General features: G+C 44.6%; 1 protein-coding gene across 2 annotated transcripts in view; it reads right to left on the bottom strand.

Moving 5' to 3' along the window:
- Positions 1-25337, bottom strand: part of galnt15 (polypeptide N-acetylgalactosaminyltransferase 15) — a 102223-nt gene extending 76886 nt beyond the window's left edge. For both annotated transcript variants that reach the window (XM_033050837.1, XM_033050842.1), the window contains exon 1: positions 24758-25337. In XM_033050837.1, coding sequence (XP_032906728.1) covers positions 24758-25257 — 500 coding nt within the window. In that variant the 5' untranslated portion in view covers positions 25258-25337. The remainder of the gene's footprint in view (positions 1-24757) is intronic.
- Between the last annotated feature and the right edge of the window lie 366 nt (positions 25338-25703).

The raw sequence follows: 25703 nt of genomic DNA, 5'->3' as shown, positions 1-25703 counted from the left end.
GGGGGGGGATAGTTAGTGTGTGTGACGCTGCGTGCCGCCCCCCCCCCCCCACAATCGCACGTTGGGGGAAAAGACCCAACGGGTCTGCACTTGGTCTAGTATAATATTAAGACTGTGGCTGCTGGCTGGCTGGCTGTGTTTCTGCCCGACTTGTGGTTGCCAGCCTGTGGGTGCCAGCCTTTGATTCGTTGCTACGCCAACACCAGACCCACAAACGCCCAGAATTTTTCCATTTCGGTAGAGATTTCACTTTTCATTCCAAGTATCCACTCCTGATTAAATTTTGTCGTGTTTATGTACACATTTTTAATAAAATCCTTCTCCCCCCCCCACTCGCTCATTTTGTCGCCTCCTGCTGGCCAGCAACCATAACGGCTGCTGGCGCCCGCATCTCGCCTCAAAGATGCCATTTAAAAACAGCCGCACTGCTGAGTCCTGAACGGCTTGAGTTGGAGGACCACGTCTCCCGTGGGGGCTACGGGTAGGGAACGGCTGCATTGGGGGAGCAGACCCAATGGGTCTGCACTTGGTCTAGTATGTGTGTGGGTGTATGTCATTCTGTGTGTGTGTGGGTGTATGTCATTTTGCCTTTGAAACATATCTCCTTGAAAACCAGACGCAAAAAAAGTGGAGATTTTTACAATTTCGGTAGGGATTTAACTTATGATTTCATAAATCCACTCCTCTCTAAATTCAGTCGATTATTTCCCCAGATTTGGAATAAAATTGTTCACAAAAACATCAAATTTTAAAAAAATCAAACTGCTGCATGAGTCACAGTGCCACCTAACATGTCCAATCAGTTTGGAACCTTCACATGGTCCCACTAAAATCAAACTGCTGCATGAGTCACAGTGCCATCTCACGCCACCGCTGCCCAGCTGCTGACGTAACAATAACAGATAATTTTTTACATCTTCTGGTAGACAATTTCCTTAAGGTTTCAAAAACTCAATCCTCTATAAATTTGGTGGATTATTTCCCGAGATATTTACTAAAATTTATAACCAAACTGACATTTAAAAAAAATATTAAGGTTGCCCAGCTGCTGACCTTACAATGCCTTTGCACCTGGCCCAGCTGCTTCCTGGCCCCGTCCGGCCATGCGCCCCCAGCCTGCCTGGTGGCCCCGCCCGGTGACCTCACAATGCCTTTGCACCTGACCCAACTGCTTCCTGGCCCTGCCCGACCCCCAGCCTGCCAGGTTATTGATTCCATTGTTTTTCATTGAATTGAATTGAATTATTTCTGACATAACATCACTAATTCTTAACATTAACTTTTAATTTCAAAGACAGTTTAAAAAAAATAAATTTGCTGTCTTCATTGACAGCTTAGATCGGACCCGCTGTGTGTGTGGGGGGGTCCTCCCTGGGGGAGGGGGGTCCTTCCCTGAATTCCATAGAGCTGCCGATAGCTTTCGTGCATGAGAAGCGGACGCTTCATTTCCAGAACATTCGGAATGCGTGGTGCACGGTTGCATTTCGCTCTCTCTCTCTCCCCCTCTCTCTCTCTCTCTCCCTCCCCTCTCTCTCCCCCTCTCTCCCACCTCCCTCTCTCTCTCCCCATTCCTCTCCCCCACCCCCCTGCCCTCCCCACCCTCCCTCCCCTAAATCCACTCCACCCATTCCCTACCCCCTTCAATCCACCCGATCCTCTCCCCACCCTCCCTCCCCTCCCACCTCTCCCCCTCCCTTCCCCCCCTCTCCCCCTTCCGTTCCCCCCTCTCCCCTTCCCTCCCCTCTCCCTCTCTCTCCTCCCCTCTCTCTCCTCCCATCTCTCTCACCCCTCCTCCCCCACCCCCCCTCTCCTCCTCCCCCCCCACCCCACTCTCCCTCTGTCTCTCCTTCTGTCTCTGCCCCTTTCTCTCTGTCTCTCCCCATTCTCTCTCTGCCCTCACTCTCTACTCCCCCCCCCCCCTCCCTCTCTAGACGTGCCTGCGAGTTGGGGGCTATGCGTCAGTGGATAGGGCGGTTATGGGGTAAAAGGAGCAAATTAATAATATTAATAAATCAAGGTAGTTAGCATGTGTGCGGGGGGGGGGGGGGGGTAGTTAGTGTATGTGACGCCGCATGCCGCCCCCTCCAGCCTCCCCCCCTTCCCCGCAACCACACGTTGGGGGAACAGACCCAACGGGTCTGCACTTGGTCTAGTATATTACTAAAACTCTCATCTTGTTTGTTTGTGATTCTGCCTGTCTGTCTGTCTGTGATTCAGGGATGCCCAGAACTACGCCAAAACAGTACACGATAGCGCTACAACACAATTGTCCTATGGTGTGTTTTTATCAAATTTCGTTCAGATTGGTTATATTTTACCTTATTCATATTTTTAACTTTACAAAATCCTATTTTGAGAAAAATCTTTCATCTGCACTGGCAGTAAACAGCTATGACGTCACAATGGGATCTTATTTACATAAACTGCCCATCACTAGTGTTCCACTGGCACTTAGCAGCTTATGACATCAGAATGGGATCTCATTTACATAAACTGCCCGTCAACAGTGTTCCACCCAGTGCAATGCGAGTTTTGTTACATAGTTGTAAGGAGAGGGAGGGAGTGGGGAGGGCAGGAGGAGAAGTGTTATTTAAACTGTGTTTGGTGGGAGAAACATAGAAACATAGAAAATAGGTGCAGGAGTAGGTCATTCAGCCCTTCGAGCCTGCACCGCCATTCAATATGATCATGGCTGATCATCCAACTCAGTATCCTGTACCTGCTTTCTCTTCATACCCCGTGATCGATCCCTTTAGCCACAAGGGCCACATCTAACTCCCTCATAAATATAGCCAATGAACTGGCCTCAACTACATAATGTGGCAGAGAATTCCAGAGATTCACCACTCTCTGTGTAAAAAATGTTTTTCTCATCTCAGTCCTAAAATATTTCCCCTTTATCCTTAAACTGTGACCCCTTGTTCTGGACTTCCCCAACATCGGGAACAATCTTCCTGCATCTAGCCTGTCCAACCCCTTAAGAATTTTGTAAGTTTCTATAAGATACCCCCTCAATCTTCTAAATTCTAGCAATTACAAGCCGAGTCTATCCAGTCTTTCTTCATATGAAAGTCCTGACATCCCAGGAATCAGTCTGGTGAACCTTCTCTGTACTCCCTCTATGGCAAGAATGCCCTTCCTCAGATTAGGAGACCAAAACTGTACGCAATACTCCAGGTGTGGTCTCATCAAGACCCTGTACAGCTGCAGTAGAACCTCCCTGCTCCTATACTCAAATTATTTTGCTATGAATGCTTTTTTTAAATTTATTTATTTAGTTATTAGAAGTACAATAAGTTACAGTAATACACACCACATATATCTTATTACATTTGTTGTACCCCTTCATTTTTTGAGCTTTAAGAAAGATAGAAATAAAGGAAGTAAAGAAAGTGAGAAAGAGTCGTAATAGTGCAAGAAAGTGGTGGGAAAAGAAAGCCCATTAGAAAGAGAGTTAGAGAAGAAAGTTAAGAAATAGACCCTAGAAAAGAAAGAAAGAGAAACAATCGCGCTATTATAAAAAACCATGCAAAAAGGGATATACCAATCTAATTTTTCATCCCCCGTTACCAGATCCTGGCACCATTTATTTTTTAAATTACTGTTGCACCTTATGCTTGTAGTAAGTCCATAAATGCTCAGATTAGGAGATCAAAACTGTACACAATACTCCAGGTGTGGTCTCACCAATACCCTGTACAATTGCAGTAGAACCTCCCTGCTCCTATACTCAAATTTTTTTTAAAAATTTATTTATTTATTAGAAGTAGACATATTATACAATGTAATTACATATTATAGTAGAAAAAAAACTTTTCATATACATCAGTCATACATTATTAAAATTTTCCATTATCAATTACTTCTGCTTCTAGTATTTTTATTTTTTATAGAAAGCGAGAAAAAGAGAGGGTAGAAAGTTACAAATAAAAAAGAAAGCAAAAAAAAAACACAACAGAAAAACAAGGGAGGTGGAATGGGTTACCTGTGATACATCAATGGAGATAGGTTCGTAGGTTATAAAGTATAGAGTATAGTTTTTCATCTGTTCCTGAGTTCAAGTTTCAGCTGGGTCCTCGTGCTGTGCCAGTCTATCCCTTCAGATAGTTAATGAATGGAGCCCAAATTTTATGGAAAAGATCTTGTTTGTCCATTAAGACAAGTCTAATTCTTTCTAAGTATAGGGTCTCCGACATTTCCGTAATCCACATTTTGATTGTGGGGGTTGTAGGGCCTTTCCAAAATTTTAATATTAATTTTTTTCTGGTTATTATACTGTAATTGTGGAAGTTTCTTTGGTTTGTTGTGAGTGTTAAGCTTTGTTCTGATATTCCAAGTATTATTAATTTTGTGTCTGGGTCCAGTTTTGTATTAATAACTTTTGAAGTTATTTCAAAAATATCTGTCCAGAAATGTTTAAGTTTTATACAGTTTGCAAAAGTATGTGTTAAATTAGCCTCTAAATGTAGACATTTATCACAAATAGGAGAGATTTGTGGGAAAATTCTATTTAGTTTTATTTTAGAGAAGTGTAGTCTATGTAAGACCTTGAATTGTATTAAAATATGTCTGGCATTTAATGAACATTGATGTATTTGTTGTAAACTTTCGTCCCACATATCTTTCGTGATAGGATGACCTATTTCAATTTCCCATTTGTATCTATGTAGTTCGGTCGGTGGTACCTCGTTATTTAGTAGGGTGTTATAAATATAAGCTATTAGTTTTTCAGTATTAGGATGCTTGTTCAGACACTCATCAAGAATTTCTGATTCCCTATTCTTGTAAACTTGTGTATTAGATTTAACATAATCTCTAATTTGTAGATATCTGAAAAAATTATTTGAGTGCAGTCCATAATTCAGTTGTAACTCTTGAAATGAAAGAAAAGTACCTTTCCCATAAAGATGTCCTATATTTTTGATTCCATGATTTTTCCATTGTGTGAAACCTTTGTCCATAAAGGATGATTTGAACAAAGGATTATTTACAATGGGAAGGCAGAGTGGTATATTATTCAATTTTAAATCTTTTTTTATTTGTTTCCAAATTCGTATTCCACTATGTATTATGGGGTTTTCTTTATAGGTTTTTTATGCTGTTTTGTGGGGGCAAATATGATCGGTCCAATTTCAAAAGGTAGACAGTCTTCCTTTTCCATCATTAGCCAATCTGGTTGTTGGTCCATTTCTTCCAGCCAAAAATTCATGTTTTTAATATGGACTGCCCAAAAATAAAATAAGAAATTTGGCAAAGCCAGACCTCCATTTATCTTTGATTTACATAAGTGTTTTTTACCTATTCTATGATTCTTATAATCCCAGACAAAACTTGTAACAATGGAGTCGACTTTTTTGAAAAAAGTTTTTGGGATATATATCGGAATTAATTGAAGTAGGTACAGTAGTTGCGGTAAAAAAATCATTTTTATAGCATTAATTCTCCCAAGCATTGAAATGGGGAGTGTTTTCCAGTATTGAATATTCTTATGTAGTTTATTCAGTAAGGGTGGGAAATTTAGTTTAAATAAAGAGGTATATGTCTTAGTTACCCAGATTCCTAAGTATTTAAATTTATCTTTAACTATTTTAAAAGGGGATTGTTGTATTGTATGTAAATTAAATTTTGTTATTGGCATGATTTCGATTTTATTCCAATTGATTCTATATCCCGAAAACTGACCAAATTGAGTTATTAGATTTAATAGGTTTGGAATACTAGTTTCTAATTTTGTAATATATATTAGTATATCATCTGCATACAAGGAGATTTTATTCCTTGTGTCTCTAGTATTGTATCCAAATATTCCTGGATGGTTTCTAACGCTTTCTGCTAAGGGTTCAATTGCAAGAGCAAATAATAGTGGGGATAGTGAACATCCTTGTCTACAGCCTCTAGAGAGATTAAATTTAGTTGATAACATTTTGTTTGTTAATATTCTAGCTGTTGGGTTAGAATATAACAATTTAATCCATGTACAGTACTTCTCTCCTAGTTGAAATTTTTCCATCACCGAAAATAAATATGGCCATTCTGCCTGGTCAAATGCTTTTTCAGCATCTAACGAGATAATTGCTAGCTCTGCGTTGGGGATTCTATTGGAGTATATAATATTAAATAATCTTCTCAGATTAAAAAATGAATACCGTTTGGGGATAAACCCTGTTTGGTCAGGATGTATTAATTTACTGATTACTAAGCTCAATCTATTAGATAGAATCTTAGTTAATATTTTCTGATCAGTATTTAAGAGGGCTATAGCTCTGTATGAACCTGGGTCTTCAAGATCCATGTCCGTTTTTGGTATAAGTATGATTGTTGATTCATTTAGAGTTTCTGGGAGTTTCTGTTGAGTATAAGCATATTTGTACATTGTCTGTAGGCGTGGGGAAAGCAAGTCATAAATTTTTTTATAAAATTCCGAATTTAGTCCATCGGGTCCTGCCGACTTTCCATTTTTTAAGGACTTTATTGATTCTTCAATGTCTTTTATCGTAATTTCAGCCCCTAGCAATTCTCTCTCTTTCTGATCTAGACCCGCAAACTTACAATTCTGTAAAAGTTATTTTAGATGAATACAATTTTTGATAGTATTGTAGAAATCTATCATTAATATCTTTAGGCAATGTTAATGTTTCTCCCTTATCTGTTCTTATTTTGTATATTGTTTTTTCCCCGTCCAATTTGCGAAGTTGACGCGCTAATAGTTTTTGTGGTTTGTCACCAAATTCAAAATTTAATTGTTTTGTATGTTGATAAAGTTTTATAACTTGGTCTGAATAAATCTTGTTTAATTTATATTTCAATACTGCAATTTTATTGTGTTTTATCGTGGATGGTGCTGCTGCATTTTCTGTGTCTAATTGCTTTATTTCCATTTCCAGTTTCTTTTGTTTGGCCCTATTCTCTTTATTAAAAAATGATTGGGAAGAAATTAATGCTCCTCGTACAAATGCTTTAAATGTTTCCCAAAGAAGCGAGGCAGAGATTTCAGGGCTATCGTTAGCCTCAAAAAACATTTTAATCTGTTTTACTAGATATTCATTACATGACTTATCTTTTAAGATTTGGGGATTAAATCTCCATTGTGACTGTGTCTCTGCCATTCCGTTTACTTTGATCATAAATGTTAATGGGGCATGGTCTGAGATTATGATGTTGTGATATTGTGAGTTATAGGTGAATGGGATAAGTTTTGAATCTACCAAAAAATAGTCTATCCTTGAGTAAGTTTTATGTACTGGTGAGTAAAATGAATATTCTCGGCCCGATGGATTTTCAATTCTCCAAACGTCCTTAATATTAGTGGTATTAATGTATGAATTTAAAAATTCACTTGATCGAGATTTTAGTTTTCTTTGAGTTGATGATCTGTCCAAACAAGCATCCAATGTACAATTTAAATCTCCACCAATTATTAAGTTTTGTTGTGTACCTTCCGGGATATTGTTAAGAATTCTCTTAAAAAACAGAGGGCTATCAAAATTTGGTCCATACACATTGAGGAGAGTCACCTTTTTTAAGTATAACTCCCCTATTATTATAATATATCTGCCTTCAATGTCTTCTATCGTTGATATATGTTTAAAGGGTATGCCTTTACGAATTAATATTGCAACACCTCTTGATTTATGTGAGAATGAAGAATGGTACGCTTTAGCAATCCATTTTGCTTTCAGTCTATGTTGTGCTTCCTTTTTAAGATGTGTCTCCTGGAGAAATATTATATCTGTTTTCAATGATTTTAAATGTGCTAACACTTTGCCTCTCTTGATAGGTTCATTAATTCCCTTAACATTCCAACTACAGAATTTAATTCCCTCACCCCCAATTTTTATATTCATGTCTTGCATCTTGTGATTAAGTGGTAGAGCAGATGATTCAGCACACTCAACCCTACCTTATACTTGAACTTCAGGTAGATGAATTTTAGGTCACGTCTGTTTTCCATCCGAACGTATCTCCTTAAATAAAATATGCAATTCCATTCCATATACAAAATATAATGTGATATAAGATAAAAAAGGTGATAGCTAATAGGGTTAGTAAAGTGTGGAAAGTAAAAAAGAAAAGCAACTACAACTACAATTAGTGCAGTTAGTGATAGCCACCCTAATGTGGCTAAGCATCTATGGACTTCCGTAGCTTTTGGTTTATAAAAATACTAGCTCCGTGCTTTCCTTAAAAGGAAAGTTTCCAATTCGATGCATACAATTTGTGGGGGGGAAAGAAATATTGATTATATTCCATTAATGGTATAATTAGTAGTCTCAAATTGAGATATTAGTTTTGTATAATCTAAACATTTATCAAAGAATAATCAAAAACGAAAACATCAGGGCAAGGGCCATCAGACATTTCTCATTATAAAATACCTGAATCATACTTTACTTATATTTCATACTTTTAATTAATTCTTAAATAATCTAAATAATCTTGTTATCATTAGTTAGTGTTAGTTAATATTCTTGATTATTAATAGTTGTTAGAGGTTAGAAGTTAGTACTAGAATGTTAGTTTTATATATATCCGTTGTAGGAAATATACCCAATTCTTATTGCGAATTTTAGGCAACTCTTAAATATAATAGTTTAAAGTTTAGAGTTCCATATCTTCTCTGCGAGTGTCCGGGTAGGTGTTAAGAGTTGAATATTTTTCAATCTTCGATCTTGTCCTCGACGTTCTTGGCAAATTCAAATGCTTCCGTGTGCTTGATGAAGAAGTATTCCTTCTTCTCGTAACTGACTCTCAGTGTTGCGGGGTATAACAGTCCATATCTCAGATTCTTTATGTTCTTCAGTATTCTTCTTGTTTCTGTGAACAACGCTCTTTTCTTAGCAACTTCCACGGGGTAATCTCTGAATACGCTAATCTTGTCTCCTTCATATACAAGATTTCTGCTTTTACCAATTTTCCTCATCATGTCATCCAATACATGGTCATATTGGACCTTTACTATCATTATTCTTGGTCGGTCTCCCACCTTTGGGCGACCCACTCTGTGCGCTCGGGCAAGTAATGGCGCCTGATCCAGGTTCAAAATTGTTTTCAGTACTTCTGCAGCAAATTCACGGGGGTCACGAGTCCCCTCTCTGCCTTCCTGGATGCCCACGATTCTTAAATTCTGACGCCTCTGTCGTCCCTCCAAGTCTGTACATTTTTCAGTTATTTGATACAATAACTTTGATAGGCGTTGGTTCTCAGTGATGAGTTGTTTTGTAGTTGCGGTGCTTGTCTCAGCAAGTTCCTCAAGTTCTTTTACAATCTTGTAGTGTTGGTCTAATGTCAGGAGAATAGGTTCAAGTTTAGAATCAAATCTGGATTCCATCTTATTCAGTTTTTCATTTACTTCTTCAACATTTTGGGTCATATTTCTTTCCATTTCTAATTTCCAGTCTTCAAGGACTTCGTGTACCATCTCTGTAACCTCTTCTTTAATTTGGTCTTTCATTTCTTTTTTAAAAGATGCTAGATCCTCTTTAAAGTCCTGTCTAAGATTTTTAAGTTCCTCCTTAACGTTAAGGAACGTTTTTAATTCTTCCATCTCAGTCTTTTTCTTCTTCTTTGAGATGTCTTCTCGGGATGCTGTTAAACCTGAGGCCGAGGCTTCAGTTGGGCCTACCTCTTTAGTCTTGCCGTTTTTTGCCTTGTGGGGGGGAGTATGTTGAGTCGACATACTGCCGGTGTCGCGTGCCTGATGACGTCACGGGCTTAGTTCAAAACAATCGGTCCCGGGTTCTGCAGGTAGGAGCTGTCTTTTCCTCCCGTTTTTTCGGATTTTTCACGGAGCTAGTTGGCGCGAGTCTCTCCTACTCCATAGCGCCACCGGAAGTCCCTATACTCAAATTCTTTTGCTATGAATGCTAACATACCATTTGCTTTCATCACTGCCTGCTGCACCTGCATGCATACTTTCAATGACTGGTGTACCATGACACCCAGTTCTAGTTGCATCGCCCCTTTTCCTAATCGGCCACCATTCAGATAATAGTCTACTTTCCTGTTTTTGCCACCAAAGTGGATAACCTCACATTTATCCACATTATACTGCATCTGCCATGCATTTTTATCAAATTTCGTTCAGATTGGTTATATTTTACCTTATTCATATTTTTAACTTTACAAAATCCTATTTTGAGAAAAATCTTTCATCTGCACTGGCAGTAAACAGCTATGACGTCACAATGGGATCTTATTTACATAAACTGCCCATCACTAGTGTTCCACTGGCACTTAGCAGCTTATGACATCAGAATGGGATCTCATTTACATAAACTGCCCGTCAACAGTGTTCCACCCAGTGCAATGCGACTTTTGTTACATAGTTGTAAGGAGAGGGAGGGAGTGGGGAGGGCAGGAGGAGAAGTGTTATTTAAACTGTGTTTGGTGGGAGAAACATAGAAACATAGAAAATAGGTGCAGGAGTAGGTCATTCAGCCCTTCGAGCCTGCACCGCCATTCAATATGATCATGGCTGATCATCCAACTCAGTATCCTGTACCTGCTTTCTCTTCATACCCCGTGATCGATCCCTTTAGCCACAAGGGCCACATCTAACTCCCTCATAAATATAGCCAATGAACTGGCCTCAACTACATAATGTGGCAGAGAATTCCAGAGATTCACCACTCTCTGTGTAAAAAATGTTTTTCTCATCTCAGTCCTAAAATATTTCCCCTTTATCCTTAAACTGTGACCCCTTGTTCTGGACTTCCCCAACATCGGGAACAATCTTCCTGCATCTAGCCTGTCCAACCCCTTAAGAATTTTGTAAGTTTCTATAAGATACCCCCTCAATCTGCTAAATTCTAGCAATTACAAGCCGAGTCTATCCAGTCTTTCTTCATATGAAAGTCCTGACATCCCAGGAATCAGTCTGGTGAACCTTCTCTGTACTCCCTCTATGGCAAGAATGCCCTTCCTCAGATTAGGAGACCAAAACTGTACGCAATACTCCAGGTGTGGTCTCATCAAGACCCTGTACAGCTGCAGTAGAACCTCCCTGCTCCTATACTCAAATTATTTTGCTATGAATGCTTTTTTTAAATTTATTTATTTAGTTATTAGAAGTACAATAAGTTACAGTAATACACACCACATATATCTTATTACATTTGTTGTACCCCTTCATTTTTTGAGCTTTAAGAAAGATAGAAATAAAGGAAGTAAAGAAAGTGAGAAAGAGTCGTAATAGTGCAAGAAAGTGGTGGGAAAAGAAAGCCCATTAGAAAGAGAGTTAGAGAAGAAAGTTAAGAAATAGACCCTAGAAAAGAAAGAAAGAGAAACAATCGCGCTATTATAAAAAACTATGCAAAAAGGGATATACCAATCTAATTTTTCATCCCCCGTTACCAGATCCTGGCACCATTTATTTTTTAAATTACTGTTGCACCTTATGCTTGTGGTAAGTCCATAAATGCTCAGATTAGGAGATCAAAACTGTACACAATACTCCAGGTGTGGTCTCACCAATACCCTGTACAATTGCAGTAGAACCTCCCTGCTCCTATACTCAAATTCTTTTGCTATGAATGCTAACATACCATTTGCTTTCATCACTGCCTGCTGCACCTGCATGCATACTTTCAATGACTGGTGTACCATGACACCCAGTTCTAGTTGCATCGCCCCTTTTCCTAATCGGCCACCATTCAGATAATAGTCTACTTTCCTGTTTTTGCCCCCAAAGTGGATAACCTCACATTTATCCACATTATACTGCATCTGCCATGCATTTGCCCACTCACCCAGCCTATCCAAGTCATCTGGCAGCCTCCTAGCATCCTCCTCACAGCTAACACTGTCCCCCAGCTTCGTGTCATCCGCAAACTTGGAGATGTTGCATTCAATTCCCTCGTCCAAATCATTAATATATATTGTAAATAGCTGGGGTCCCAGCACTGAGCCTTGCGGTACCCCACTAGTCACTGCCTGCCATTGTGAAAAGGACCCGTTTACTCCTACTCTTTGCTTCCTGTCTGCCAACCAGTTCTTTATCCACATCAATACTGAACCCCCAATACCGTGTGCTTTAAGTTTGTATACTAATCTCTTATGTGGGACCTTGTCGAAAGCCTTCTGAAAGTCCAGATATAACACATCCACTGGTTCTACCTTACCCACTCTACTAGTTACATCCTCGAAAAATTCTATAACATTCGTCAGACATGATTTACCTTTCATAAATCCATGCTGACTTTGTCCAATGATTTCACCACTTTCCAAATGTGCTGCTATCCCATCTTTAATAACTGACTCTAGCAGTTTCCCCACTACCGATGTTAGACTAACTGGTCTGTAATTCCCCGTTTTCTCTCTCCCTCCCTTTTTAAAAAGTGGGGTTACATTAGCTACCCTCCAATCCTCAGGAACTACTCCAGAATCTAAAGAGTTTTGAAAAATTATCACTAATGCATTCACTATTTCTGGGGCTACTTCCTTAAGTACTCTGGGATGCAGCCTATCTGGCCCTGGGGATTTATCGGCCTTTAATCCATTCAATTTACCTAACACCACTTCCCGGCTAACCTGGATTTCACTCAGTTCCTCCATCTCATTTGACCCCTGGTCCCCTGCTATTTCCGGCAGATTAATTAAGTCTTCCTTAGTGAAGACAGAACCAAAGTAGTTATTCAATTGGTCTGCCATGTCCTTGTTCCCCATGACCAATTCACCTGTTTCTGACTGCAGGGGACCTACATTTGTTTTAACTAATCTTTTTCTCTTCACATATCTATTAAAACTTTTGCAGTCAGTTTTTATGTTCCCTGCCAGTTTTCTTTCATAATCTATTTTCCCTTTCCTAATTAAGCTCTGATGGACTCTGAATTTCTCCCAGTCCTCCGGTAGGCTGCTTTTTCTGGCTAATTTATATGCTTCATCTTTTGTTTTGACACTATCCCTGATTTCCCTTGTTATCCACGGATGCACTACCTTCCCTGATTTATTCTTTTGCCAAACTGGGATGAACAATTGTTGTCGTTCATCCATGAGCCTTTAAATGCCTTCCATTGCATATCCACCGTCAACCCTTTAAGAATCAATTGCCAGTCTATCTTGGCCAATTCACGTCTCATACCCTCAAAGTTACCTTTTTTTAAAGTTCAGAACCCTTGTTTCTGAGTTAATTATGTCACTGTCCATCCTAATGAAGAACTCGACCATATTGTGGTCACTCTTGCCCAAGGGGCCATGCACAACAAGACTGCTAACTAACCTTTCCTCATTACTCATTACCCAGTCTAGAATAGCCTGCTCTCTCGTTGGTTCCTCTACGTTGGTTTAGAAAACTATCCCGCATACATTCCAAGAAATCCTCTTCCTCAGCACCCCTGCCAATTTGATTCACCCAATCTATATGTAGATTGAAGTCACCCATTATAACTGTTTTACCTTTGTTGCACGCATTTCTAATTTCCTGTTTGATGCCATCCCCAACTCCACTACTACTGTTAGGTGGCCTGTACACAACTCCCACTAGAGTTTTCTGCCCCTTAGTGTTTCGCAGCTCTACCCATATCGATGCCACATCCTCCAAGCTAATGTCCTTCCTTTCTATTGCTTTAATCTGCTCTCTAACCAGCAATGCTACCCCACCTTCTTTCCCTTTCTGTCTATCCCTCCTGAATATTGAATATCCCTGGATGTTCAGCTCCCAGCCTTGGTCACCCTGGAGCCATGTCTCCGTGATCCCAACTATATCATAGTCATTAATAGCTATCTGCACATTCAACTCATCCACCTTATTACGAATGCTCCTTGCATTGAGACACAAAGTCAAAGAGTGGGATTGGGGAGAGGTGAGGAGTGGGGGATCAGGGAGATAGAGGTAGAGGAGGGGGGTAGGAAGAGGAGAGGGTTTATGGAGGGAGGGAGGGAGTGACTGAGGGTGGGGAAAGGAGAGGGAGGTAGAGGTGAGGGAGGGAGTGGAGAAGTGGAGGAGGAGAGGGGAGAGAAGAGGAAGGGTGAAGGAGGGGAGAGAGTGTTGGGGATAAGGGTAAATGAGCTGCGCCTGCACAGTTGGGGGCTATGGATGAGTGGTGGAATATTGCGTTGGGGGAACGGGTGAGTGGTGGAAACGGGTTGCGTTGGGGGAATGGGTGAGTAGCGGCATATTGCGTTGGGGGAATGGGGTCCAACGGGTCTCACTTGGTCTGGTCTATCTATTATTATATAAAACTCTCGCCCCAGATTCCGAAACGGAACTCCGTCCGGCTGCCTGCCTGCCTTTCGATTCGTTCCCGCCGTGCGATGTCACAATGCCCGATGCTCGCAGACGTCCAATCGCGATGCCCGAGGCTCGCAGACGTCCAATCGGAATGGATCCATTTACATGTACGGCTTCCGGCCTGGCTTCCGGCCACATTTCTTCCATTGATTCCCTGCAACTCCGAAACCGGACGCAGAATCGCCGACATCTTTTCCATTTCGGTAGAGATTTCACTTTTCTTTCTAAGTATCCGCTCCTCATTACATTCCGTCGTGTTTAAGTACACGTTTTTAATCAAATCCTTCCCCCCCCCCCCCCCAAATATTTCAAAACTAAACTGGCTTCTCACTCATAGATTCAGCTTCAGCACCAGCCCCTGCTGAACGTTCCATCGTGTGATGTCACAATGCCCAATGCTCACAGATGTCCAATCGGAATGGATTCATTTACATATGCCTATGCAGGAGCCCAAGCCCATGGTGAACGTTCCATCGTGTGATGTCACAATGCCCAATGCTCAAATACATTGTTGCCATAGAGAGGGAGTACAGAGAAGGTTCACCAGACTGATTCCTGGAATGTCAGAACTTTCAAATGAAGAAAGACTGGATAGACTCGCCTTGTACTCACTAGATTTTAGAAGATTGAGGGGGTATCTTATAGAAACGTTTAAAATTCTTAAGGGGTTGGACAGGCTAGATGCAGGAAGATTGTTCCGGATGTTGGGGAAGACCAGAACAAGGGGTCAAAGTTTAAGGATAAGGGGGAACGCTGAATCGCCGACATCTTTTCCATTTTGGTAGAGATTTCACTTTTCTTTCTAAGTATCCGTTCCTCATTACATTTCGACGTGTTTAAGTGTACGTTTTTAATCAAATCCTAACCCCCCCCCCCCCCCAATATTTCAAAACTAAACTGGCTTCACACCCACAGAAGCTTCACCAGCCCCAGCCCCTGCTGAACGTTCCATCGTGTGATGTCACAATGCCCAATGCTCAAAGACATCGTTGCCATAGAGAGGGATTACAGAGAAGGTTCACCAGGCTGATTCCTGTTATGTCAGAACTTTCACCACTTAAAAGTGTAATGCCCCAACGCAAAAGTGTAATGCCTCCTCCCCCCCCCCCCACCCCCCCCAGTTTTTGAAATAAAAACTGGCTTCTCACCCATACAAGCAGCCATTTCGGTAGACATTTCACTTTCCCTTCCAGCTATCCACTCCTCATTACATTTCGTTATGTTTATGTCCATTTTTTTCATTAAAACCTTCTCCTCCCCCCCCCCCCCCCTCACTCATTTTGTCGCCTCCTGCTGGCCAGCGACCATAACGGTTGCTGGCGCCCGCAGCAAACCCTCACGCAACGCCATTTAAAAACGGCCTTTCGGGAACGGCTCTACTTCGAGGACCACGTCTCCCGTGGGGGCTGCGGGTAGGCAACGGCTGCGTTGGGGCATTACACTTTTAAGGCTCTGTGTGTGGGGATGCTTCGTGTGTGTGATGCCGCCCCGCCACCCTCCCCCTCCCCCCCCCCCCCCCCGCGTTGCCGAGATGGACCCGACTTCGACGACTTCAAGATACGCTATTTTAAGACGGCCGGAACCTGACTTCGACGACCACGTCTCTGCTGGGGGCTACAGGTAGGGAACGGTCTTTATACACTTTTCCAACTCTGTGTGTGGGGGTGGTTAGTGTGTGTGATGCCGCCCCCCACCCCCCCCCCAGTGGGGGCTACGGGTAGGGAACGGCTGCGTTGGCTAAAGGGATCAGGGGTTATGGAGAGAAGGCAGGTACATCACTCCCCCTACCGCTCCCTCCCTCCCCACTCTTCCACTTCCCTCCCCCTTCCTCTCCACTCTCCCTCCCCACTCTTTCCCCTCTCTCCCCCACCCCTCTCCCTCCTCCCCATCTTCCCCATCTTCCCTCCCCGAAATCTCTCTCCCCATCTCTCACCCCCTACCCCGCTCTCCTTTCCCTCCCAAATCTATCCCGTTTCCTCCTCCTCCTCTCCCCTCCCTCCCCTCTTCTCAACCCCCCACCCCCCCGCAAACGCCGTTGGGGAAACAGACCCAACGGGTCTGCACTTGGTCTAGTATATTACTAAAAGTCTGTTCTTGACCGGTTGTGGCGATCTGTGCTGCGATTTCCGAGAGAACGCCGCCACCTACGGCCGTCATTTTTGGCCACCTCGCTCAGAGCCCCCCTCTGCCGCATGTGTGCCGAGGATTTTTCCAGTCGATGAAAAATGACAGAGATATTAATGATTTTACAAAATTCCCCATTCTCTCTGCTGCCCCCGCTGGCGGCAGGGGGATGGACTATAAAACCAGGAAGTGGTGTGCCGCAATTAGTCTGCAAGCTGGTGGAAGGCAGAGGGTCATGTTTCTCTGAGCTGTGAATAACACTGAACACATGTCCACACAACTGTGAGTAAGTACCCTTAATGTGGTTTGAAAATGAAAATATGGTTAAAGTAAAAAAGCACTGCCTGCAAATGGTTGTTTGGGTTGAAATAAAAAAGGCACTCTCTCTCCCCCCCCCTCTCCCCCCCTACCCCTCTCCCCCCCCCCCCCCCCCCCCCCCCCCCCCCTCCTCTCCCCCCTCCTCTGCACTGCCCCCCTCTCTCTCTCCCCTCTTTTTCTCCCCCCCTCCCCCACCGTCCCTCCCCTAAACCCCCCTCCCCTCCACACACCCCTACCCCCTTCCCTCCACCCCCCTCCCCCTCCCTGCTCCCCACCTCCCCTCACCTCACCCCCTCTCAGCACACACCCTCACTCCCCCTCTCCTCACTCCCCCTCTCCTCTCCCCCCCTCTCCTCTCCCCCTCGTCCTCTCCTCCCCTCTCTTTCTCCCCTCTTTTTCTCCCACTCCTCCATCCCCTCCCCCCCTCCCTCCACCCTCCCTGCTCCCCACCTCTCCTTCCCCTCTCCCCCCCACCGGTCACCCCCTCTCTCCCCCTAACTCTCACCCTCTCTCTCTCTTCCCCTCCACCCCCACCTTTCCCCTCTCACCCACCCTCCCACTTCTCCTCCTCGCCACCCCCTCTCCCTCTTGCCCCTCTCTGTGTGTCTCTGCCCCTTCTCTCTCTGCCCTCACTTTCCCCTCCACCCCCCCTCCCCCCTCTCTAGATGTGACTGCAAGTTGGGGGCTATGCGTCAGTAGATAGGGTGGTTATGGGGTAAAAGGAGCAAATTAATAATATTAATATAATATCAAGGGAGGTAATTAGCGTGAGTGAGGGGGGGGGGGGGATAGTTAGTGTGTGTGACGCTGCATGCTGCCCCCCCCCCACAACCGCACGTTGGGGGAACTGACCCAACGGGTCTGCACTTGGTCTAGTATATTATTAAAACTCTCATCTTGTTTGTTATTATGTCTGTGATTCTGCCCATGTGCTCACGGAACTACGCTAAAACGGTTCACGATAGCATTACAATTTTCGGACCACCTTACCATTGTCCTGTGGCGTGTTTTCATCCTTTCGTTCAGATTGATGGCTTATTTTACAAGTTATTCCCATTTTAAACTTTACAAAACCCCACTTTGAGAAAATTTACTTGCATCTGCATTGGCAGTTATCATTGTATGATGTCACAATGGGATCTAATTTACATAAACTGCCTGTCAGCAGTGTTCCACCCCACAATGACATCACAATGGGATCTCATTTACATTTTAAAAAAAGTCAATTTTCAAAAAGTGACTGACTGACTTTGTTATTTTAAAATCCGCACGTGCGGATAACTGATATTCTCCCGCGCGTGCGGGATTTCAAACGGCTGCGGCGCTGACGCTGGAGCGAGGTCTGGGGTCGGCGGGGAGGGAGAGAAGCGGGACCCGGAGCAAGGACCAGGCCGCAGCCGCGGCATCCCCCGGCTCCAGGACGCTCCGCCTCTCCTTCTGACAGCCTCTGCCTCATGTACAACTTCATCGCCGACGTCGTGAAGAAAATGGGGCCGGCAGTTGTTTACATCGAGATGCTGGGGAGGTGAGCAGAGAGAGTGGGGGGATTGAAGGAGAGGAGGGGGTAGGGAGGGGAAAGTGGTGGAGCAGATGAGGGAGAGTGGGGGAGGTGAGGAGAAAGAGTGGCGGGGTGGGATAGGGGGGAGGTGAGGAGTGAGGACGAGGGGGATAGAGAGGAGGGGGTAGGGAGGGGAGAGGGGTTATGGAGGGAGTGAGTGACTGAGGGTAGGGGAAAGGAGAGGGTGGGAGAGATGAGGGAGAGAGTGGGGGAGGGGAGGAGGAGAAGGGAAAAAAGAGGGAGGGTGAAGAGACTGCTGGGGATGAGCCCAGCCTGTTAGGGGCTATGGGTGAGTGGTGGAATATTGCGTTGGGGGAACGGGTTGCATTGGGGGAACGGGTGAGTGGTGGAAACGGGTTGCGTTGGGGGAACGGGTGAGTGGTGGAATATTGAGTTGGGGGAACGTCTCATTTACATTTAAAAAAACGTTTTCAAAAACACAGCAGTGTTCCACCATGAAATCACAATGGGTTCTCATTTACATAAAATTAAAAACACAGCAGCTTCCACCTCACAATGACGTCAAGGAGGGTAAGGAGGGGAGAGACGTTATGGAGAGAGTGAGGGAGTGACTGAGGATAGGGGAAAGGAGAGGGATGGAGAGGTGAGGGAGGGACTGGGGAGGGGAGGGGAAAGAAGAGGGAGGGTGAAGAGGAGGGGGAGGGAGTGCTGGGGGATGAGGGGAAATGAGCCGCGCATGTGCAGTTGGGGGTTATGGGTGAGTGGTGGAATATTGCAATGGGGGAATGGGGCCCAACGGGTCTCACTTAGTCTAGTATGTATATATTATTAAAACTCTCATCTTGTTTGTTTGTATGTATGCATGCGTGCATGAGCGCGATATTCCAAAACCACGCCAAAACGGTACATGATAGCATTACAATCTTTGACCCACCTTACTTACCATTGTCCTGGGATGTAAAATAAACATATGTTGTTCGGATTTATGTTATATTTTACGTTACTGAAATTGAGACAGTTTCATAGGGCTCTTAAAGATAGCGGAATCAGGGGATATGAGGAGAAGTCAACTCTCGCCTGCCTCACAACTCGAGTGTGGACCAACGTAAAGCTGACAGTGAAGACAAAGATAGCAGTCTACAACTCCTGTGTCAACAGCACGCTGCTGTATGGCAGTGAGACATGGACTACATATGCCAGACAGGGGAGAAGACTCAACACCTTCCACCTTAGAAGCATCCGCCGTATACTGGGCATATCCTGGCAAGACAGAGTGTCCAATGCCGAGATCCTGTCTCCCGCTGGCTTTCCCAGTATGTACACTCTACTCAGGCAGTGCAGACTGCGGTGGCTGGGCCATGTCCACTGCATGGAGGATGGCCGTATTCCAAAATACATCCTCTATGGAGAGCTGACATCCGGGAGGAGAACCATCGGCCGCCCCCAGCTACGTTACAAGGATGGCTGCAAGAGAGATATGAAGGCGCTCGACATCAATGTGGAGTCCTGGGAGAGCCTTGCAGCTGACCACACGAGGTGGAGAGGTACCCTGAACCAACTTCGCAAAACGGGTGAAGAGAAACTGTTGAACGCAGTGGCACGCAGAAAGGAGCGCAGCAACTTCAACAAACCAGAGACCACACACAAATGTGACCTTTGCCACAGAGACTGTCACTCCCGCATTGTCTCTTCAGCCACAAGCGACGCTGCTCTAGCCGAGGTTTGGAGCAAGCAGCCAACAACTAGGATGCATCACCCATGGTCAGTCATGACCGAGGGGGGACCTATTTGAGAGAGAGGGGTGACATTGAGAGAGTTTGATGGGGCTCTTAAAGATAGCGGAGTCAGGGGATATGGGGAGAAGGCTGGAACGAAGAACAGAAGAAGCCTTGCAGTAGCATGGGGCTTACTGGATTGGGGGTGCTCCAATACATCCAGCATGTGGACTGGACTTTTATTCTGTAAATGGAGCCACAATATGACGATCTATGCAGGTATTTCACTATACAGTGCATACGTGACAATAAACATCCATTGAACCATTCCACATTCTTACATGTAGAATTGACATCCAGCCTCAATATTTTTGTCTATGCTGTTTTAAAATTCAGTTACGATGTTATCTTCCATTTTTCTACTAACGCCATTCTCTTATTAGATATAATACATTGGGGGTGAGAGCTTCCTGCTGCATCACCAAAGTAAGGAACTCCCTACATTGTTGGGTGATGTAGCAGAGATTTCTTCTGCCAAGAAGGATCGTTCTACACCGTTCCATTGATGGCTCATCAACCTGAAAATATTGCTTCTCATTCTACGGTTGCTCAGGGCTCGAAATTAGCGGTTGCCCGGGTGCCAATGGCAACTTACAGTCCCGCCGAGCAACCTAAAAGCCATGCCATTTTGCCCGGCTTGGCAAGCAACCGGGACACCTAGCGTTTAATTCTGAGCGGGCCCCCTCTCTATATCTCTCTCTCTCTGTCAATCTCCATCTCTGCCTGCCATCCGTGTCCGGGTCTCGGCTCTCCGCTCGGCTCTCGGCGCTCGGCTCTCCGCTAGGCTCTCGGCTCAGCTCTCGGCTCGGCGCTAGGCTCTCGGGTCTCCACTCGGCTCTCCGGTCTCCGCTTGGCTCTCGGGTCTTGCGTCTCTGCTCGGCACGGCCGGCCACCTTATACATGCGCATTGCCACGGCCAGCACATCATCGGCCGTGGTTGTGCGCATGTGCGACCCTACACATGCGCACTGCCATGGCAACTGGCCGGCGTCGGCCACTTTCTCCCTCCCTTTGCATTGTGGGAGTTCTGGCCGCCATTGCTGTCCGGTCGCTGCTCTCTGGAGTAACTCTTGCTTCTTGGTTTCCTGGTCCTCCAAAAATATTCAAAATGGAATTTAAACTGGTGGACCCACCACCACCAAACTCCAACCTCTGAAAAATAACAGCCTATTGCATTTTATCTGTTTATTTATTGTGCATATATATGGTCTATAGTATATAGACACACTGAACTTTTATCTCCTGTTCTGTATTATGTTTACATATTCTGTTGTGCTGCAGCAAGCAAGAATTTCATTGCCCTATCTGGGACACATGACAATAAAACTCTCTTGACTCTTGACTTGGACTTAAGCAAAAAAGGGTTCTTGGGAAAACAAAAGCTATCTTAAATTTAGTTGCGTCTGGTTGGTATCTATGGTAGGGTGAAGACTATACCATGCTTTAATTGTGCGGGAGAACTCCATGGAGTAGCCAGCATCTCTGGATAGAAGAAATTGGGTAATGTTTCGGGTAGAAACCCTTCTTTACATTTCCTCTGGTTTTAGTGTTTTTAGTTTAATTTAAAGATACAGCGTGGAAACAGGCTCTTCAGCCCACCGAGTCCACGCCGACCACCGATCACCCATACTATAGTTCTATCCCACACATCAGCGACGTAAGTCAAGAGTCAAGAGTGTTTTATTCTCTCACGTCCCAGTTAAAACAATGAAATCCTTACTTGCAGCAGCACAACAGTATATGTAAACATAGTACTTTGTAAACAATGTTATAAAAGAGAAAACAAAACTCCATACAGACAGCACCCATATTCAGGATTAATTCCGGGTCTCTGGCAATTTTAGGCAGCAACTTTATGGCCAATGTACTGCCCCAATAGCCTTGAACTGAATTAAAACATACAGTAGCTATAAAGGGGGACATAGCGTCACTTAGAGATTTAAGACTGAAAATGGATAGTTTTTTTGTTTTTTTTTAGTTACCAAAATTATCAACGTATAATTTTTTGTGTGTTGGAAAATAAAATATAGTGGCACAGCTGGTGGACGTGCTGCCTCACATGCCAGAGATCTGTGTTCGATCCTGTTCTCGGGCACTGTCTGTGTTGAATTTGCACATTCTCCCTGCAAGCATGTGGGTTTGCTCCCACATCCCAAAGACGCATTGGCTTTGTAGGTTAACTTGTCTCTGTAAAATTGCCCCTAATGTGCAGGGAGTGGGTGAGGAAAGTGCGATAACAGAACTTGTGTGAATGGGTAGACAAAAATGCTGGAGAAACTCAGCAGGTGAGGCAGCATCTATGGAGCGAAGGAAATAGGCGACGTTTCGGGTCGAGACCCTTCTTCAGACTGATGTGAGGGTGCGAGGGGGGCGGAAAGATGAAAGGAAGAGGCGGAGACAGTGGGCTGAGGGAGAGCTGGGAAGCGGAGGAGAAAGTAGGGACTACCTGAAATTGGAGGTCAATGTTAATACCACTGCGGTGTAAACTGCCCAAAAGGCGACGTTTCGGGACGAGACCCTTCTTCAGACTGATGTCGGGAGGGGTGGGGGGCGGGAAAAAGAAAGGAAGAGGCGGAGACAGTAGAGCTTGGAATGGGAGGTGTAGGAGGGAGAAAGCAAGGACTACCTGAAATTGGAGAAGCCAATGTTCATACCGCTGTGGTGTAAACTACCCAAGCAAAATATGAGGTGCTGTTCCTCCAATTTGCGGTGGGCCTCACTCTGGCCATGGAGGAGGCCCAGGACAGAAAGGTCGGATTCGGAATGGGAGGGGGAGTTGAAGTGCTGAGCCACCGGGAGATCAGGTTGGTTATAGGGGGGTTGCACGAAAGGTCACTGGGTCATGGACGCACGGAGCCGCTAAATCCAACTGGAAGACATCTGTCACTTCCGGTATATGTTATTAATGCTAGAAACACGTACTTTTCTACCTGTTAAAAACCGCCAAAATGTTGAATTTTTGCGCTGAAAAAAATTGTGGGAGTCGGAGTAAGTGTGAGAGACATGTACCCAACTTTAGAATTCCAAACGTGAAGCGAAATGAAGGTATAGAGAAGCAAGAACTGAAGGGACTACAGCAGCTAAAGTGCTTGGTAAACATTGAAAATATTGGGAATTATCGCGTTTGCTCACTGCATTTCATCAAGTAAGGCATTATTTGTGTTTTTTCTTGATTCCTTTGGTATCTAAAAATTCTTAAAAGTGATAAATCTGGCTGTAAATTTTTCTTCAGATGCGTTTTCATTTTGTATGTCAAAACCCACTTGGGAACCATGGGCGATTTAAAAAAATTACAGCCAGATTTATCACTTCTGAAACTTTTTAGATGTCAAAGGAATCAAGAAAAAACACAAATAATGCCTTAGTTGATGAAATGCAGTGAGCAAACGGCCAATGTTCGCCAAGCACTTTGGCTGTTGTTGTCCCTTCAGCTCTCGTTTTTATCTACCGTCATTTCCCCTCACTTTTGGAATTCTGAAGTATGCTACATGTCTCACACGCTTATCCCGATTTCCATAATTAATTACAGCGCAAAAATTGTCAATTTCAGCCGGTTTTAACGGGCCCGCTACGCTGGAAACAATGGTAAGTGCCTACCTGCAGTACATCGCGTGTAATCCATTTGGAGTAGCCTAGCAACAGTACGGGTCATGGGTCGTGACCCGACTGCCGTGAAACCTCCCTATTGCGAACTGAGTGGAGGTGTTGTGCGAAGCGATCGCCAAGCCAGCGCTTGGTCTCACCGAGGTTGATCATACGCTGAATAACCATATTTTTGTTTGGAAGTGGAAAGAGATAATAGAAATTGCATTAATTGCAATGTGTATAAAGAGATGAGATACTGTATTGTAATTTTGCTGCATGTCATTGTGGTATATATCATGTCTTGATTGGTGAATATGTTTAGTTTGCGACTTTATTTGAAGCAGAAATAATATGTGAATGCTTCATTGACCTTAACTGGTAACTACGCACTTCGTCCGAGCACATTATCGCACACGTCATGCAAGCCGTCTTAAATGACCACCTAAACTGTCATTTGGCAACCTAAAAAGCTGCCGAGGTTGCCCGGCTGGCAACAGGGAAAAAAAGTTAAGCGAGAGCCCTGTTGCTGCTGAACTGCTGAATCTTTCAAGCATTTTTTTATTTTTGAAATTATGCCATTACTGTTTATATGACGACTCCTGCTCTGCCTTTCATGAATTGAGATTCTCCCCCACCCCTCGTAAACCTTAATATTGCACCACTACGTTTTCTACAGCGCCGTTACTGCTAAAATCTATACATCACACTCTCCCAACTAAAGTATACCTTCAACGCTGCAGAAAAAGTCTTCTTTTAAAAAACTATCTCTGAAAAAACAACCCTTTGCTGGCAAAAACGCACTAAACACACGAAATCTAAACTTGAAACGGTTAGCATATTTTATTTGAAAGCCGAATGCAGAAGATGGATTATTTAACCAGCTACAATACTATGCAAATGCAACATGTTGGGAAGTGCCTCAGAATGTTTACTAGTTTATTTTAAGAGTTGCTCGGTTCACACACGACTCCGAGGTACCAATCTTGAGCTGTTTTTGGTCCCTGCATTCAGATTTCCATCTCTTTTTTTGTATTCGGTATTAACATAAAAATGCAGTGCGTTTTATGGTTTAATTTAGTAATTGTTGTGTGCGATGGTTAAAATTTGACCGCTATCCTTGCGAAGCAAAGTTTTATTCCAGGGAGAGGGCATACCTGTGCCACCAGTAGAGAATGGGAAAAGAAGCAGCACCAGCGCTGCTGTACTTACAAAGGGTCGCGTACCTCAGGTAGTCTTCGGTGCAGGGAGATCCGCTCGCTGACAACCTCGTTAAAGCCTCGGAGCTGTTGCCCATGCTGCTCGGGTCCCAGGACCGGACCGGCACGTCGCCCGGGGAGTCCCCGTCCACCTGTCCTCACCAGCCGGTACACCGTCTTCCTCCAGCTCCTCTTACTTGCCGGTCCCTCGGTCGCCACCATCAGCTCGTCTTCGGCGAAGAACTCGGTGGGCGGCGGTGCTAGCGCCGGCAGCCGGCTACCCTCCGACGTCCAGCCCGCCGCCGCCGCCGCCGCCGCCGTGCCATCCTGACCGGGACCCGGGGGGTGACCGGGCGGCGGGTTGAGCAGCGCCGCGGCGACCAGCAGCAGCAAACCGGGCAGCAGCCACAGCAGGGCGAGGGCAGGGCGGCAGCCCCGCCGCTTGGCGCACATGATGCCGCGAGGCGGCTGGCAGCCCGCGCGCCTCAGCCGGCGGCAACAGCCCGACCGCATCTCCTCATCCCCGCGTGCGCAACGGCCCAGGGCGCTCGTCCTAACCGTCACGCACGGATCGAGCCTCGCGCCCGCCGACAGTGTGACCAAAGTGTGACCACGAGCTGTCCGCGTGCCGGCTCTTCGCGTCGACCAGCAGATGCACCGACTCCAGCAGCTGCTCCCCGACAAGGCGAAGCGCCCGGTCCTAGCGCCCGCCACCCAAAACGACCTACGGCTGAAGAGTACTGTAACGATAGCCACAGATCGGAGAGTTTTATTCAGTAAGATGCAGTGCCTCAATTAATTCATTTGACAGTCTTTCTATGTTCGCTGTCATGTAAATCTGCCTCTGAAACGCTACCAGAGCAGTTCTGGTCAACAGTAGCTTACCACTTATGTCTTTACAACGTTTTAACTAATATCTCGGAGCTTGGGGAGAGAAACATAGAAAATAGGTGCAGGAG

This window comes from Amblyraja radiata, chromosome 2 (assembly GCF_010909765.2).
Source record: "Amblyraja radiata isolate CabotCenter1 chromosome 2, sAmbRad1.1.pri, whole genome shotgun sequence".
Taxonomy (NCBI): domain Eukaryota; kingdom Metazoa; phylum Chordata; class Chondrichthyes; order Rajiformes; family Rajidae; genus Amblyraja; species Amblyraja radiata.
Note: the sequence above shows the minus strand (reverse complement) of the source record. Positions and strands in the feature narration are given on the sequence as shown.